The sequence below is a fragment of the Moschus berezovskii genome, chromosome 7 (genome assembly GCF_049115385.1).
Source record: "Moschus berezovskii isolate FMDL1 chromosome 7, NW_MosBer_1.0, whole genome shotgun sequence".
Taxonomy (NCBI): domain Eukaryota; kingdom Metazoa; phylum Chordata; class Mammalia; order Artiodactyla; family Moschidae; genus Moschus; species Moschus berezovskii.
In genome coordinates, this window is record NC_142466.1 from 29,638,819 (window position 1) to 29,654,709 (window position 15,891).

Sequence of the window (15,891 nt, forward strand, 5' to 3'; positions counted from 1 at the left end):
CCGCCCTCACTTCGTCCTCAACGCTGTCATAAGGTCACATCGGTTGTGCTCCCATCGCCACCGCCGGGTATTGCCCTCCCATCGCCCCATAGCAGATAGTGTCATCGCGGCCACCATGTTCCACTTTGTGCCCAGCGCCCTCCCACAGTCTCACAGCGAATAGTCTCATAGCGGCCACTGGGTTCCACTTTGTTCTCCAAAGCTCTCCCATCATCCCACAGCAAATCGGCGCCTAGCCACCGCGGGATCCGACCTGTGAGCAACGCTCCAGCAGGGTCCCACGGTGAATAGTCTTAGCTGCCGTGCTCTGTCTGCACAACGCCAACCCACCACTCCCATCGCAGCAGAGCCAATAGTGTCATCGCTGCCACTGTGTTTCTCTTGGTGCACAATGCCCTCCCATTGTTCCACAGCCAATAGTCTCCTCGCCACAACGGGACTCCACCATGATTGCAACGCAGGCCGCCACCACCCCCACCCCAAATCATTAGGAACAGCCAATAGTTGCATCGCGGCACAGCCAAGAGTCTCATGGTGGCTACCATGTTTCACTTTGTCAGCAAGGCTACCCACATTGCCCTGTAACCAACTGTCTTATGCCCACCCTGTAGAATGCCAAAGTATGAAGTCAAGAGATACCTGGAATAACAGGCAAATTTGGCCTTAAGTACAAAATGAAGCAGGGCAAAGGCTAACAGAGTTTTGCCAAGAGAACACACTGGTCATAGCAAACACCCTTTGCCAACAACACAAGAGAAGACTCTACAAATGGGCATAGTTCAGTTCAGTTCAGTTCAGTCGCTCAGTCGTGTCTGACTTTTTGCGACCCCATGAATCACAGCACACCAGGCCTCCCTGTCTATCACCAACTCCCAGAGTTCACTCAAACTCATGTCCATCGAGTTGGTGATGCCATCCAGCCATCTCATCCTCTGTCGTCCCCATCTCCTCCCGCCCCCAGTCCCTCCCAGCACCAGAGTCTTTGGACATAACCAGATGGTCAATACTGAAATCAATTTGATTATATTCTTTGTAGTCAAAGATGGAGAAGCTCTACACAGTCAGCAAAGACAAGACCAGGAGCAGACTGTGGCTCAGATCATGAACTCCTTATTGCCAAAGTGAAGTGAAGTGAAGTCACTCAGTCCTGTCCGACTCTTTATGACCCAATATACTGTAGCCTACCAGGTTCTTCCATCATGGAATTTCCCAGGCAGGAGTACTGGAGTGGGTTGCCATTTCCTTCTCCAGGGGATCTTTCTGACCCAGGGATCAAACTTGGTACCCACATTGCATGCAGACACTTTAGCATCTGAGCCACTTGGGAAGCCCCAAATTCATCCCTAAAATGAAGAAAGTAGGAAAAAACACTAGATCATTCTGGTATGACCTAAATCAAATCCCTTGTGATTACACAGTGGAAGTGACAATTAGATTCAAAGGATTAAATCTGATAGAGTGCCTGAAGAACTATGGACGGAAGTTCATGACATTGTACAGAAGGCAGGGATCAAGACCGTCTCCAAGAAAAAGAAATGCAAAAAGGCAAAATGGTTGTCTGAGGAGGCCTTACAAATAGCTGAGAAAAGAAGAGAATTGAAAGGCAAAGGAGAAAAGGGAAGATGTACTCATTGGAATGCAGTGTTCCAAAGGATATCAAGGAGAGATAAGAAAGCCTTCCTTAGCGATCAATGCAAAGAAATAGTGGAGAAGGCAATGGCAAGCCACTCCAGTACTCTTGCCTAGAAAATCCCATGGATGGAGGAGCCTGGTAGGCTGCAGTCTGTAGGGTCGCTAAGGGTCGGACACAACTGAGCAACTTCACTTTCACTTTTCACTTTCACACACTGGAGAAGGAAATGGCAACCCACTCCAGTGTTCTTGCCTGGAGAATCCCAGGGACGGGGGAGCCTGGTGGGCTTCCGCCTATGGGGTCACACAGAGTCGGACACAACTGAAGTGACTTGGCAGTAGCAGCAGCAGCAAAGAAATAGAGGAAAACAGTAGAATGGAAACACTAGAGATATCTTCAAGAATCTTGGTATCTTAGAGATACCAAGGGACCATTTCAGGCAAAGATGGGCACAAAAAAGGACAGAAATGGTATGGACCTAACAGAAACAGAAGATATTAAGAAGAGGTGGCAAGAATACATAGAAGAACTATACAAAGAAGATCTTCATCACCCAACTAATCATGATGGTGTGATCACTCACCTAGAGCCAGACATCCTGGAATGTGAAGTCAAGTGGGCCTTAGAAAGCATCACTGCAAACGAAGCTAGTGGAGGTGATGGAATTCCAGTGGAGCTATTTCAAATCCTGAAAGATGATGCTGTGAAAGTGCTGCACTCAATATGCCAGAAAATTGGGAAAACTCAGCAGTGGCCACAGGACTGGAAAAGGTCAGTTTTCAGTCCAATCCCTAAGAAAGGAAAGCCAAAGAATGCTCAAACTACTGCACAATTGCATTCATCTCACATGCTCGCAAAGTACTGCTCAAAATTCTCCAAGCGAGGCTTCAACAGTCTATGAACCATGAACTTTCAGATTTTCAAGCTCCATTTAGAAAAGGCAGAAGAACCAGAGATCAAGTGGCCAACATCTGTTGGATCATAGAAAAGCAAGAGAATTCCAGAAAAACATGTACTTCTGCTTTATTGATTATGCCAAAGCCTTTGACTGTGAAGATCACAACAAACTGTGGAATATTCTTGAAGAGTTGGGAATATCAGACCGCCTGACCTACCTCCTGAGAAATCTGTATACAGGTCAAGAAGGAACAGTTAGAAGCGGAATGGAACAACAGGCTGGTTCCAAACTGGGAAAAGGAGTACAGCAAGACTGTATATTGTCACTCTGCTTATTTAACGTACATGCAGAGTACGTCATGAGAAATGCTGGGCTGTATGAAGCACAAGCTGGAATCAAGAATGCCAGGAGAAATATCAATAACATCAGATATGCAGGTGATACCACCCTTATGCAGAAAGTGAAGAAGAACTAAAGAGCCTCCTCTTCAAAAAAGTGAAAGAGGAGAGTGAAAAAGCTGGCTTAAAACTCAACATTCAGAAAACTAAGATCATGGCATCTCATCCCACCACTTCATGGAAAATAGATGGGGAACAATGGAAACAGTGACAGACTTTATTATCTTGGGCTCCAAAATCACTGCAGATGTGAGTGCAGCCATGAAATTAAAAGACACTTGTTCCTTGGAAGAAAAGCTATGACCAACCTAGATAGCATATTAAAAAGCAAAGACATTACTTTGCCAACAAAGGTCTGTCTAGTCAAAGCAATGGTTTTTCCAGTAGTCATGTGTGGATATGAGATTTGGACTATAAAGAAAGCTGAGTACCAAAAAACTGATGCTTTTGCACTGTGGTGTTGGAGACGACCTTTGCAATCCCCTTGGACTGCAAGGAGATCAAACCAGTCCATCCTAAAGGAAATCAGTCCTGAATGTTCATTGGAAGGACTGATGCTGAAGCTGAAAAGCCAGTAGTTTGGCCACCTGATATGAAGAACTGACTCACTGGCAAAGACCCTGATGCTGGGAAGGATTGAAGGCAGGAGGAGAAGGGGGTGACAGAGGATGAGATGGTTGGATGGCATCACTGACTCTATGGACATCAGTTTGAGCAAGCTGTAGGAGTTGGTGATAGACCAAGGGAAGCCAGGAGTGCTGCAGTCCATGGGGTTGCAAAAAGTTGGACATGACTGAACAGCTGAAATGAATGAATGATTCGGGGACACAGGTACCTTTTGTTCCGTGGCTTTTTCCATCATCAACATGTGACTCCAAATTGAATGTGGTACTTGAATTACTACACTCGCCAGTAAAGGGATGAAGTCTGATGGTTCACAGGGGATGTTTCCAAATGCCAGGACTACACAGGGCAAGAGCATTTCCTCTCACATTCCATGGCCTGGGTTTATCCTCATGTAAATCTCATTGCCATCAAGTTGTGAAATTATTGGGTGATGAATGCATGAAAAAATAAGCTCAGGGTGCTGACTTTCAACAATGCACAACATGAAAGTTGAAAGTTTTTGGGGGGCAAAAATGAGGACTGTTGCCCAGGAGACAGCACATCAGATAGCTCTGAGAAGCTGTTCCAAAGAGGCACAGAGGGATATATGTGATTTTGGTGAAGGGAGAGTGCATGCAATCATGTACCTATTTTTTGTAGAAGTTTTCTGCTAGTGTCATGAAGGTTTCTTGGAGTCACAAGACGCAGTCATCACCATGAAGGATTCTCGTGCTTTTCTAGACATGAGGCGTAGAAGAATTGGGTTCATAAAATGGGCTCCTGAAGACATCTAACCTTCTGAAGACTCGTTCTGCCAGTTTTCCCTGCTCACAGCATACCTCACTTCTGCTTTCCACCCTGAATTCCTTTCCAGGGGTGTTAAAAATCAGCAGCTGCAATAGCACATGATTTAATCCTTGTAGGTAGATGGCAAGTGCCAATGGCACGTGCTAGTTTGTACTTGACAGGGCATGAGACCACGTTTCATGTTGGCACTATTTGTCCAAATGAAGTTATGGGTAGGGGTCGAGGGGAACGAGTATTGTTCTTGCTTGCACACACTTTGTTAAAATACAATCTGACCCAAATGCTTTTTCTCCAAGTTCAGCTTTGGGGAAAATGACAAGAATGCCAGTCATAGTTCACAGTATCATCGACTGTTTGAAAGAAACGTCCAAGCTGATCCCCAAAGGCATTGCCTGCAGGAAAATATCCACAGTGTAGACAGGTTACTTGCTGTTTCCTTACTACCCAAAGGAGAGAAGAAAAGAATAATCACGCAATTCCTTGCAAGTACTTGAGGATGACTGAAGAAAAAGTTATGAATGAGCCTTCTATTTGGGTCCACAATCGGGAGTCTCGTTCTGATTTAAATATAGGAAATGGAAAGTTGAACTCAGCCTTCCTGAAAATGATCTTCAAAAAATATCACACACATGCTGTGGGCAAGGACCAAAAAAGACTAAAACAAAATTTTTGTATCAATGAAGAGTTAACAGTTAAAACTAATTGCAACTTATGAAACACTTTATAAAATATTTGACAGATTATTATGCTTAGTCTATTAATTACCACTAACAGTCAGTTAGTTTTCTGTTATTCTGATAGTGAGGTAGCATTTATGTTGTAGGAAGGTAAATAATACAGGATAAGATAGCAATTCAAGTAAACATCTGCTTTTCACCCTTTTATGTTAAAGTGGCAACACACATGTGTATACTTATTTAATATAAATTGTACAAGTGTGTGTATATATATACACATACATTGTTCAGTTGCTAAGTTGTATCCTAGTCTTTGCAACACCATGAACTGCAGTAAGCCAGGCTTCCCTGTCCTTCACCATCTACCGGAGCTTGCTCAAACTCATGTCCATTGAGTCAGTGATGCCATCCAACCATCTCATCCTCTGTCTCCCCCTTCTCCTTCTGCCCTCATTCTTTCCCAGCATCAGGGTCTTTTTCATTGAATTGTTTTCTTCACAGCAGATGGCCAAAGTATTAAAGCTTCAGCACCAGTCCTTCCAATGAATATTCAGGGATGATTTCCTTTAGGACTGACTGAATTAATCTGCTTGCTGTCCAAGAAACTCTCAAGAGTGTTCTCCAGCACCACAGTTCGAAAGCACCAATTCTTCAGCACTCAACCTTCTTTATGGTCCAACTCTCACATCCATACAACTACTGGAAAAGCCAGGCTCTGACTACATGGACCTTTACGGCGACATGATGTCTCTCCTTGTTAACACACTGTCTAGCTTGGTCATAGCTTTTCTTCCCAGGAGCAAGCATCTTTTGATTTGTGGCTATAGTCACCATCTATAGTGATTTTGGACTCCAAAATAATGAACTCTGACACTGTTTCCACTTTTTCCCCATCTATTTTCCGTAAAGCAATGGGACTGGATGCCATGATCTTCATTTTTTGAATGTTGATACACCTATATACAAATAGATATGTAGATAGATATGGGGAGGGGTCTGTTTTAGCTATGCCTCACATTGTTTCTCTAAAGAGGTGGTTACTTCAGACCAGGGAAAAAAATAGATGTTATATGTTGTTTACTTGATGGCTGAATATGTCCAAATTTGAATTTTGAAATTAATATTATAATGCAAAATGTGTTCATTGAGATTGGCATATTCATTCCAAAAAATCCTTCTCTCTGTTTTGTTTTCCATGCAAAAAATCTAAATTATGATAACACAGAACGAAATATTCTAAAGGCAAAAGAGATGTTTCAAAAATGAGCACATTTAAAACCAATTTGAAACTACAACATTTCCATGTTTAATCCTGATGCTTCTCTATGTTAAAACTAATTAAACTCTATTTGAAGTTACAATACACCAGATGAGACACTACTCGTATAGAATATTCCTGTAAATGCAGGAGACACAAGACATGTGGGCTCCATCCCTGGCTCGGGAAGATCCTCTGGAGAAGGAAATGACAACCACTCCAGTATGCTTGCCTGAACTATCCTTTGGACAGGGGAGCCTGGCATGTTACAGACTATGGGGTCACAAAGAGTCAGACATGACATAGCGACTAAACAATGATAATCACGCAGAAAGCTATACAACCAGAGAAACAAAAAAGGAAAGTTTGTGTTTGATTTTAGATGTGATTATGTTTCACATAAGAAAACAATTCACCTCTTGGTGTTCACAAGATGTCACAGGAAGTCCCAATGCTGGAATGGTTCTACTTTTAGTTAAAATCTGATGATAAAAGGTCTTATTTGTGCAATAAAATTTAAAAACCTTATAATCCTTCTAGGAAACCATGTTAGATCTGAAATACTATCAGGAACATAAGAAAAGTACTTTACCTTATTTTTAAAATTACACACCATTTGTAGCCCATCATGAACAAATATATCAGAGTCAAGTATGTTTCATCAAGAAAAATAGTAAAACAATAGAAAGATAATTAATTCACTTTATAGAAGTGCAAAAATGGATAGCTTTAATGTATGAAATTGATACACTGGAAAAAATGATATTGACATGAAAATGTCCATGGCTAAGAGTATAAAAATAGAGGAAAAATGGCAAATGCATGTAATAATGAAAATCCATTTTTTCCTTTATTGAAATAGAAGATGAATATGTGGATCTAAAAGACATATATTTCACATTATGGAATCACTACTATGAATGATAATTTATTTTGCTTCACTTCTGTATTTGTTACTTTGTGTTTAAATTGGCAAGACAGCAAAATGTTCTTTGATTTCCAATTTTCTGTCTTCTTTCCAGCTGGAGTTCAGAGACCAATATAGTCGATCTCTAAGCAGGGATTTGACTACAGCCTACAGATGGCAATGTAACTCCAGCTCATGTATCATTTGTTTAGACTGCATCACTCACTAGTCAAGAAAGACTCCAAAGCTGAAGACCTGGAACACAGAGAAGGAAGGCTGCCTCAGATGTTTATTCTTTGAGTACTGTAGCTTGCTCCTTGCTCCAGTCCAACGCTGGATAACAGATCCCTGAAGAAAGATCATTAGGGACTTCCGGGAACACACGGAGAGCCTGGTGTGATGAAGTAACCCCTGCCGCATAAACTCTCCTCTCAGACCTCACCTGGGTCAGCTGGTTTCTTGGTTAAAGCTCCTGGGGTAGCCAACAATGTGGAAGAGTCCATGTGACACTCAACACAGATTTTCCCGTTGTTTCCTTAGTTGTACGTGTACCTAGATGTAGTTTCAACATGTCTTGAGAAATAGGTCAGGAGACATGATGTCTAATGATGGCAACAGCATCATCATCATTCAAAAAGATTTTGACTCCCAGGATAACTGTCTTCAGAGCAAGTTGACAATCTAGATAAGAATACCAGACTCATTACTATATCCTCATATGCTTCACCTTACAATGAGAATTGTTTAATTCAGGTTGATTAGGGCCTTATTGACCACAGGACTCCAAAAATTTTCCAGTCACCACATTTGGAATACATGGCACTCATTTTGCAAACTGTAGCCAACGTACCATCATTCTCAGTGCATTCAAAATTAACATATTTTTATTTTCTTGAATAAGGAGTCAATTTATTTTCATTTAACATTCCCCTCTGTTTATACTTGAACATAACTTCACAAGCATCTCTATTCTTACCATGTGTCTTGTGAACCTTTACTACGTTGACTAAAAGCAACAGTCCTAGTAAGAACTAGAAGTAAGTAGTCACATCAGTGGAAGTTCCTTTGTAAAGTTTATTATCCTTTTTGTCTGTGACAGCCACGTGGCTTATGAGACCTTTGTTCCCTGACTGGGGAGTGAACCCAGACCCACGGTAGTGAAAGTACTGAATCCTAACCACTGAATGGCCAAGGAAGTCTCAAATCAAATTTTGCAGTTTTCGTTTTTCACTTTTTCACTCAAGTATTCAGAGAAACTCTAAACTGCTTTAGCATTATATATTTGCTCTAAATAAATGACTGTTGGAGAACAGAAGGGAATATGACAAGGGTCAAGAAACATGTAAATGTCACGTTAAAAGTAATGCATCAATCCAATATGTTTGAGACCCAAACTGATAAAGGTTAAAATAATAAATATTAATACAGTCTGCTTAAACTTAAAAGAAACTGTTGATTTATTTAAAACACAAACTCCACTATAACTTGCAAGAGGAAAAACACCTAAAATCAAATAATGCTAAATACTTAATATCAAAACAAGGACAACACAGAGGCAGGCCAAAATAGAGCAAGAAATTATAATGAAGGAAATAATTAGAGGTAGCAATTGAATATAAATGAGATATTTTTCATTAATATAATATTGCTATCCATGAGAATTAAAAATAAAACACGTTAAATTTGAGAAAGTAGGTCAATATATATAATAAATTGAATTTATAATTAAATATAAAAATACTTGAACTAAATTTCAAACGGTATAAAACAATGAGTAAAGAATATAACGTTATATAGCAATGTGAACAGAAACCTGGTAGCACTGAAATTTTACCTAAATGCTGTGCTTGCAAGCTAAGTCGCTTCAGTCATGTCTGACTCTTTGTGACTCTACGGACCATAGGCTGCCAGGCTCTTCTGTCCATGGGATTTTCCAAGCAAGAATACTGGAGTGGGTTGTCATGCCCTCCTCCAAGGGATCTTCTGCACCCAGGGATCAAACTGGTGTCTTCTCTGTCTCCTGAATTGGCAGGCAGGTTGTCTACCATTAGTGCCACCTGGGAAGCCCAACACAATGCTATTAGTCTGTAAAAAACCGTACAGAAAAGTAATAAAGAGAAGATTTCAAAATATGATTTAGAAGAGGAAATTAGTGATCAACACGCTTGAGCCCTTAACCTAGAACAGGAAATATAATTTGTTACAAATATTTATAAATCATTCGTGAAAATTATCATACATTAGACTTAAACAGAAAATATCCATAATTCTTCCAGGGCAAAAATATTTGTATAAGTTGTGTGCTCAGATCACAATGCCAGCAATCAAAATAATTTAAACAATAATTTAAAATAATTTTCCAATAAAAAAATTTAAAAAAATAAAGTATCATTTAAAGATGTAACATCATCCTGATACATTACAAGTCAAAATTAAAACATAAAGTGAGAAATTTAGTAAGTAATGCAAAGTAATAGAAATTTGAGTATTCCTCAAATTTGCAGAAAAAAAGTTGCACACTGAGATGAATTCATATCCTGGAAACATTAATTGAAAATAGATTGGCCTCATTTATTAAAGTTAATAAGAATATTCATATAACATTAATAGAAATAGTATAAGAAAATGTCTGTCAAATGCCCACTTCTGAATAACCATGATTTGACTGTCATTCTCTAGAATCAAATTAGATTTTATAAAAACAGTGGCTAATTTTAGCTCAGAACTCAAATAATCATCATCCAAGTGCTTGTCCTCAGAACAATCACCGTGCATGCAGCAGATGTGCTTATCACACAGCATATTAAAAAGACTACAACAGAGAATATTTTTTAAATGTATGCTAAAAATGTTAAGATTTCATAAAATTCAACATCTTGCTGTTTCACTAAGGATCTTCTTAAGTGAAACGGTAGTTTTTTTCAAACCTCAAGTATATTATACATAGAGAAGGGAAGAGAAGGGAAGGGAAGGGAAGTCGCTCAGTCGTGTCCGACTCTTTGCGACCCTGTGGACTGTAGCCTACCAGGCTTCTCCGTCCATGAGATTCTCCAGGCAAGAATACTGGAGTGGGTTACGATTTCCTTCTCCAGGGGATCTTCCCAATCCAGGGATCGAACCCAGGTCTACCGCATTGGAGGCAGACGCTTTAACCTCTGAGCCACCAGGGAAGCCCATATTATACGTAAGAACATGACAATTACTAGGACACTGAGGTGCCACTGCTTTGATCAGCACTAAGGCACCCACACGCTTACCCAGCACTGTATTTGCACCACCAGTAGACGTTGTTCATGTGGTGAAAATGACAAATACGGTCTGGATATCATTACAGTAATCATTTTACTTCATGACTCCCTATAGAGGGTCCTGGGGATCTGCAGGGGCCCACAGACCACATTTGAGAACTGCTGGTTTCATAAATTTCCCTGCACCTGCTCTGGTCAGAGTTGCTCTGTAGCTTTAAATTCGCAAGTAATTTCCTTGGTTCTTAAGATAAAATGTAACATCATTCAAAAGTCTATCACTGGGCCCTTTTCCATATCTCCAGGGTCATGCCGTGCCATACTCTCCATGCATCAGTACAGTCTACCGACTCTGGTTTCGTTCACTTCTTTAAAAGTACCCATTCCTGCTGCAGGGACACTCTATATGCTGTGCTTTGTTTTGTATCCTTACGTAACTTTTTTTTTTTCTGGGAAATTTTGCTCTTCATGAGTTACTTGACAGATTCCTATTCATTCTTCAAGTCTCATACTTCAGATTACTTCCCTGGGGAGACTGAAGGTGGTCTGAATGAACTTCCCAAGATACTCACTGCCATCAGAGTCTTTTACTTCTCCTGTGGAGCCCAGGGCCCAAATGTAAATACTTAATTATCTTATAACAACTTCTTTCATGGCAATGTCCTTGCTCCAGTGTGAGCTCTGTAAGGTCAGGGCCTCTGCCTCTCATACTCAAGACTCCCTCCACAAGGCCAACAAGTGAGGAATTAACAGCACGACATTCTTCTCTATGTAGTTTGCAGCATTAGGACTTTGGGAAAGGTTTCAAAAGAAGCAGGAAGAAACACGTCTTCAAATAAATTCCATGAGAAAAAAAAGGTACATCTTTATTAAAGAAAATTATATATTCTTACGTTATAAATAGAACATATAAATGCAAGTACCATAAAAATAAATAAATTAATATAAATAAATGAATTACATTCACACCAAAACATGTTATTGCATAAGATTCAGCCACAGGGCATCAGATATATTTCCTCTAATTCTAAAATTATTTGGATATCGATATTCTCAATATTAGTGCCGATACGAAATGTCACTCAAACTAATTCACAGCAGAGGTAGAAATCACAGTTCTAGAAATGACTGAACAACGAAGAGTCTGAGCTAGGACACAAGTCACTGAGAATCAGGTTTCTTCTTACTTCCTGAGTTTTCTTAGGAACTTATTAACCCAGAGAAATTGGCTCGTGATTTCCACTCTGATGGTTTCTCAGGCGCATTTGCTGTATTCCTTCTCTTGCAGGTAGACATGGATGCCCTGGAAGTACCTCTTCACCAGTGTGGGGCTCGTCCTTCCCAGGGCAAAGCCTTCCCCTCTCATCACCTGCCCCAGGCAGGCGTCCAGGTCGTCCAGCTGCTGATGGAGTCCAGTGCGGAGCTGCGCCAGGAGGGTGGTGTCCCAGGCAGCAGAGGAGTGCTCTGTGTGGAAGAGGCTGAGGCTCTGCTGGAGCATCTCATGGAGCACAGAGAAGGCCTGGGCCTCCTGGACCTGGCTGCCACTCACCTGCTCATGAGGGAATCTGAAGTCTATCCTGTACCCCAGACAGGAAAAAGAGATTGCCCATATTTGATCTACATGTGTGAAGGTCTCCTGCTTTTCTAAGTAAGGCTCTGAGGCAGGAGGAGATGGGGTTACAGACGAGTATCATCAGTATCATCATTGAGGAATTGAAGAACCATTGGTCAGTTCCACAAGGAAGCGTTTTGGTTGAGATGAGCGATTGTGAACTTGGTTTCACTTTCATTTTTCACTGAAGGATCGGCTCTTAAATATTAAAGCCCAAAGTTTTGATATTCTAAATTTTCCCAGATCTGTGTACTACATGATCCTGTCACTTCAACAGTCTGGAAAACTCTCATGAGTTTCCACTCCTCTGTATCCTTACAGTTGAAGTAAAATATATCCATTAAAAAAGTTGACGTTCTAATTCATTGAAATGCCTATCATCTCAGTGACTTTGAACTAATGATATATTAATGGTTTTGGATCTTCCTTCCTGATGCTAAGATCAACTTTTAAGGAAACTTTTTTAGATTTCCTTTTAAAATCTTCTTTTGCCTGCCTCTCCATATTCCTCTTGAAAGAGCTGATTAGATATGAAAAATACCTGAGCTTTACATGTGGGGACCTCACCTTATTCTCTGTGGCAGAACTTTTAATTTGTCAAATTTGGTTTTATTTACTCCCCATAATTGAGAAAATTACTGAACATTTATTAATAACCAATAAATTTGCTGAGTTTGTTACAGAGTCCAAGTTGTTCTGCTTGGTGCAAGGTAAATCAATGAATCCAAGACGAGGTATGGGATCAGGAAGGGACTCTATTCAGGAACTGACTGACTGGGAAGATGGAAGGCTAACGCCTCAAAATAACCATTTTGTCCGGACCTGGATGTCAGATTCTTTTATGGATCAGAGATTGGGGAGAGGTGAGGAAACAAAGTAAAAGGACCTTCTAATTCCTGTAAATATCTCCCATAATGTCTAGTAAGCCTCAGGTAGGGGCATGTGTTAATCGCACTTCCTTACGATCATTTCATGGGTGGTGTGAAATGGAATATCTCATGTCAACAAACAAAGATGTCACATCTATCTGTGATTCTGGCCTTCCCAAATGTGAATTTCTGTTCCACCTGATAAGTAGCCAAGAAGGGCACCTGTGCCATTGCCACACAAAGAATCACAGTCCTTCACAGATGGGCGGGGTCAGGTTATCCCCTGAGGCAGGCCGTCATGGTTGTTTCAGTTCAGTTCAGTCACTCAGTCCTGTACATCTCTTTGTGACCACATGGACCGCAGCACGCCAGGCCTCCCTGTCCATCACCAACCCTGGAATTTACCCAAACTCATGAGTTGGTGATGCGATCCAACCATCTCAACCTCTGTCATCCCCTTCTCCTCCTGCCCTCAATCTTTCCCAGCATCAGGGTCTTTTCAAAGGAGTCAGCTCTTCGCATCAGGTGGCCAAAGTATTGGAGTTTCAGCTGCAACATCAGTCCTTCCAACGAACACTTAGGACTGATCTCCTTTTAGGATGGACTGGTTGGATCTCCTTGCAGTCCAAGGGACTCTCAAGAGTCTTCTCCAATAACACAAAGAGTTAAAGCCATAGAAGCAGATCCAGTGGAAATTCAAAATTAACCCTTCCCGGTTACAAGCTCAGACTATACCAGGTGATTCATTTCACTTCAGTTCAGTTCAGTCGCTCAGTCATGTCCAATTCTTTGCAACCCCATGGACTGCAGCACCCCAGGCCTCCCTATCCATCACCAACTCCAGGAGTTTATTCAGACTCATGTCCGTTGAGTCAGTCATGCCATCCAGTCATCTCATCCTCTGTCACCCCCTTCTCCTCCCACTTTCAATCTTTCCCAGCATTAGGGTCTTTTCCAATGAGTCAGTTCTTTGCATCAGGTGGCCAAAGTATTGGAGTTTCAGCTTAAGCATTAGTCCTTTCAATGAATATTCAGGACTGATTTCCTTTAGGACAGACAGGTTGGATCTCCTTGCTGTCCAAGAGACTCTCAAGAGTCTTTTCCAACACCACAGTTCAAAAGCATCAATTCTTTGGTGCTCAGCTTTCTTTATAGTCCAACTCTCATATACATACGAATACTCAAAAAACCATAGCTTTCACTAGTTGCACTTTTGTTGGCAAAGTAACGTCTCTGCTTTTTAATAAGCTGTCTAGGTTGGTCACAACCTTTCTTCCAAGGAGCAAGCGTCTTTTAATTTCATGGCTGCAGTCACCATCTGCAGTGATTTTGGAGCTCCCAAAAATAAAGTCTGTCACTGTTTCCCCATCTATTTTCCATGAAGTGATGGGACCAGATGCCGTGATTTTGGTTTTCTGAATGTTGAGTTTTAAGCCAATGTTTTCACTCTCCTCTTTCAGATGATCAATCCTCCAAAATTCACTTTCAAGAAAATAAAGTGTAACCACCGCTCCCTCCAAGTGTTCAGGTGTTTAGAACATGTCTTTGCTGCTTTTCGGCAGCATAAGGCAAGTGCAGAGAAAAAGAGATGAGTTGGGCAGTCAGGCAAGAAAAGGGAAATTTACTAGAGGGAAAGGAGAGGTGATTGGCCCTTAAGGAGAACCAGCTTCCTCCCTTTCTGACAGGGTCCTACTTATACTCCACCAATGAAAAATTTTCTGAAGGGATGGTTAATTTTTAGCCTGTAGTTGAGTCCTGTGGTCACATAGCTGGAGGTCTAGAATCTGGTGATTTTGTAGCTTTGAGAAGATAGGCACCAGTGAGAAAGCAGAATGCCATTTGGGCAATTTTGTCAGTCTCACAGATCACTGTGATTTTATTCTCTGTTTGCAAGGTCGACATAATGAGCCATCTCACCAATGAGACCCCATGTGGGCCCTATCAGGCAGCCTCTCTGTATTAGTCCAGGTAATTGTCCTTGCTATCTCTAAGCAACCTACTTTCCTTGCTGCTGCTGCTGCTAAGTCACTTCAGTCGTGTCCGACTCTGTGTGACCCCATAGACGGAAGCCCACCAGGCTGCCCCGTCCCTGGGATTCTCCAGGCAAGAACACTGGAGTGGGTTGCCATTTCCTTCTCCAATGTGTGAAAGTGAAAAGTGAAAGTGAAGTCGCTCAGTCATGTCCGACCCTTAGCGACCCCACAGACTGCAGCCCACCAGGCTCCTCCATCCATGGGATTTTCCAGGCAAGAGTACTGGAGTGGCTTGCCATTGCCTTCTCCGACTTTCTTTGCTACTTTTATATAATTTTCATATTGTTACCTCTTCTTTGTCATTTTGTATATTTCACTTTGTAAATGCTGTCCTAATGCTTCTTCAGTCTTTTCTACTTCAATTTTGAGGTTTGTTGCAAAAATAACGGAAGGGAAAATGTAAGTGAAAAGAAGAGGAAATGTATTTCTTCTGTGATTTTTCAAAAGATCAAAACTTTCCACTCTCATTGAACATTCCTAGAAAGTAAAAGTAAGCAGCGAATAAAAAAAGTAACACACAAAGGTAAAAGGAAAGTAAACAATGTAATTGAAATAAAAAACTATAGTGACATCTTCTCTGTTCAAATGACAAAATGTCACTTAACTACATGAATGGGGATGAAGAGCTCTGCAGAGTGATGGATTTCAGATCCCCCTGTGAGACTGTTTAGCTGCAGACAGAGGCAGAGGAGCGCAGCAGGCTCTTAGGCGGAGTGTTACCTAAGAGGCTAGTTGTCAGATTCGCTAACTCCCAGTATCTCTTTATTATTTTTATTTGTCTCTTTACTCACTCTTCATGGACGTTATCTGATTCTGAGGACATAGACCTATTAACTCACCATGAAAGAGACTGGGTTACAGATTGGAGAGCCATTTGATTTTATATGTGTGAGAGGTCAGCTGTTACCTGGAAGCTACTAGGTATGAGTGATCTGGACAAGACGTCAT

General features: G+C 41.2%; 1 protein-coding gene across 1 annotated transcript; it reads right to left on the minus strand.

Annotated features, from left to right (window-relative positions):
* Positions 1-11,684: 11,684 nt before the first annotated feature.
* Positions 11,685-15,891, minus strand: LOC148777298 (interferon tau-like). Its single transcript, XM_088837773.1, has 2 exons — positions 15,851-15,891; positions 11,685-12,006 (listed from the first exon to the last, which is right to left on the minus strand). The coding sequence occupies exons 1-2, from the start codon at positions 15,889-15,891 to the stop codon at positions 11,685-11,687; spliced, it is 363 nt and encodes a 120-aa protein (XP_088693899.1).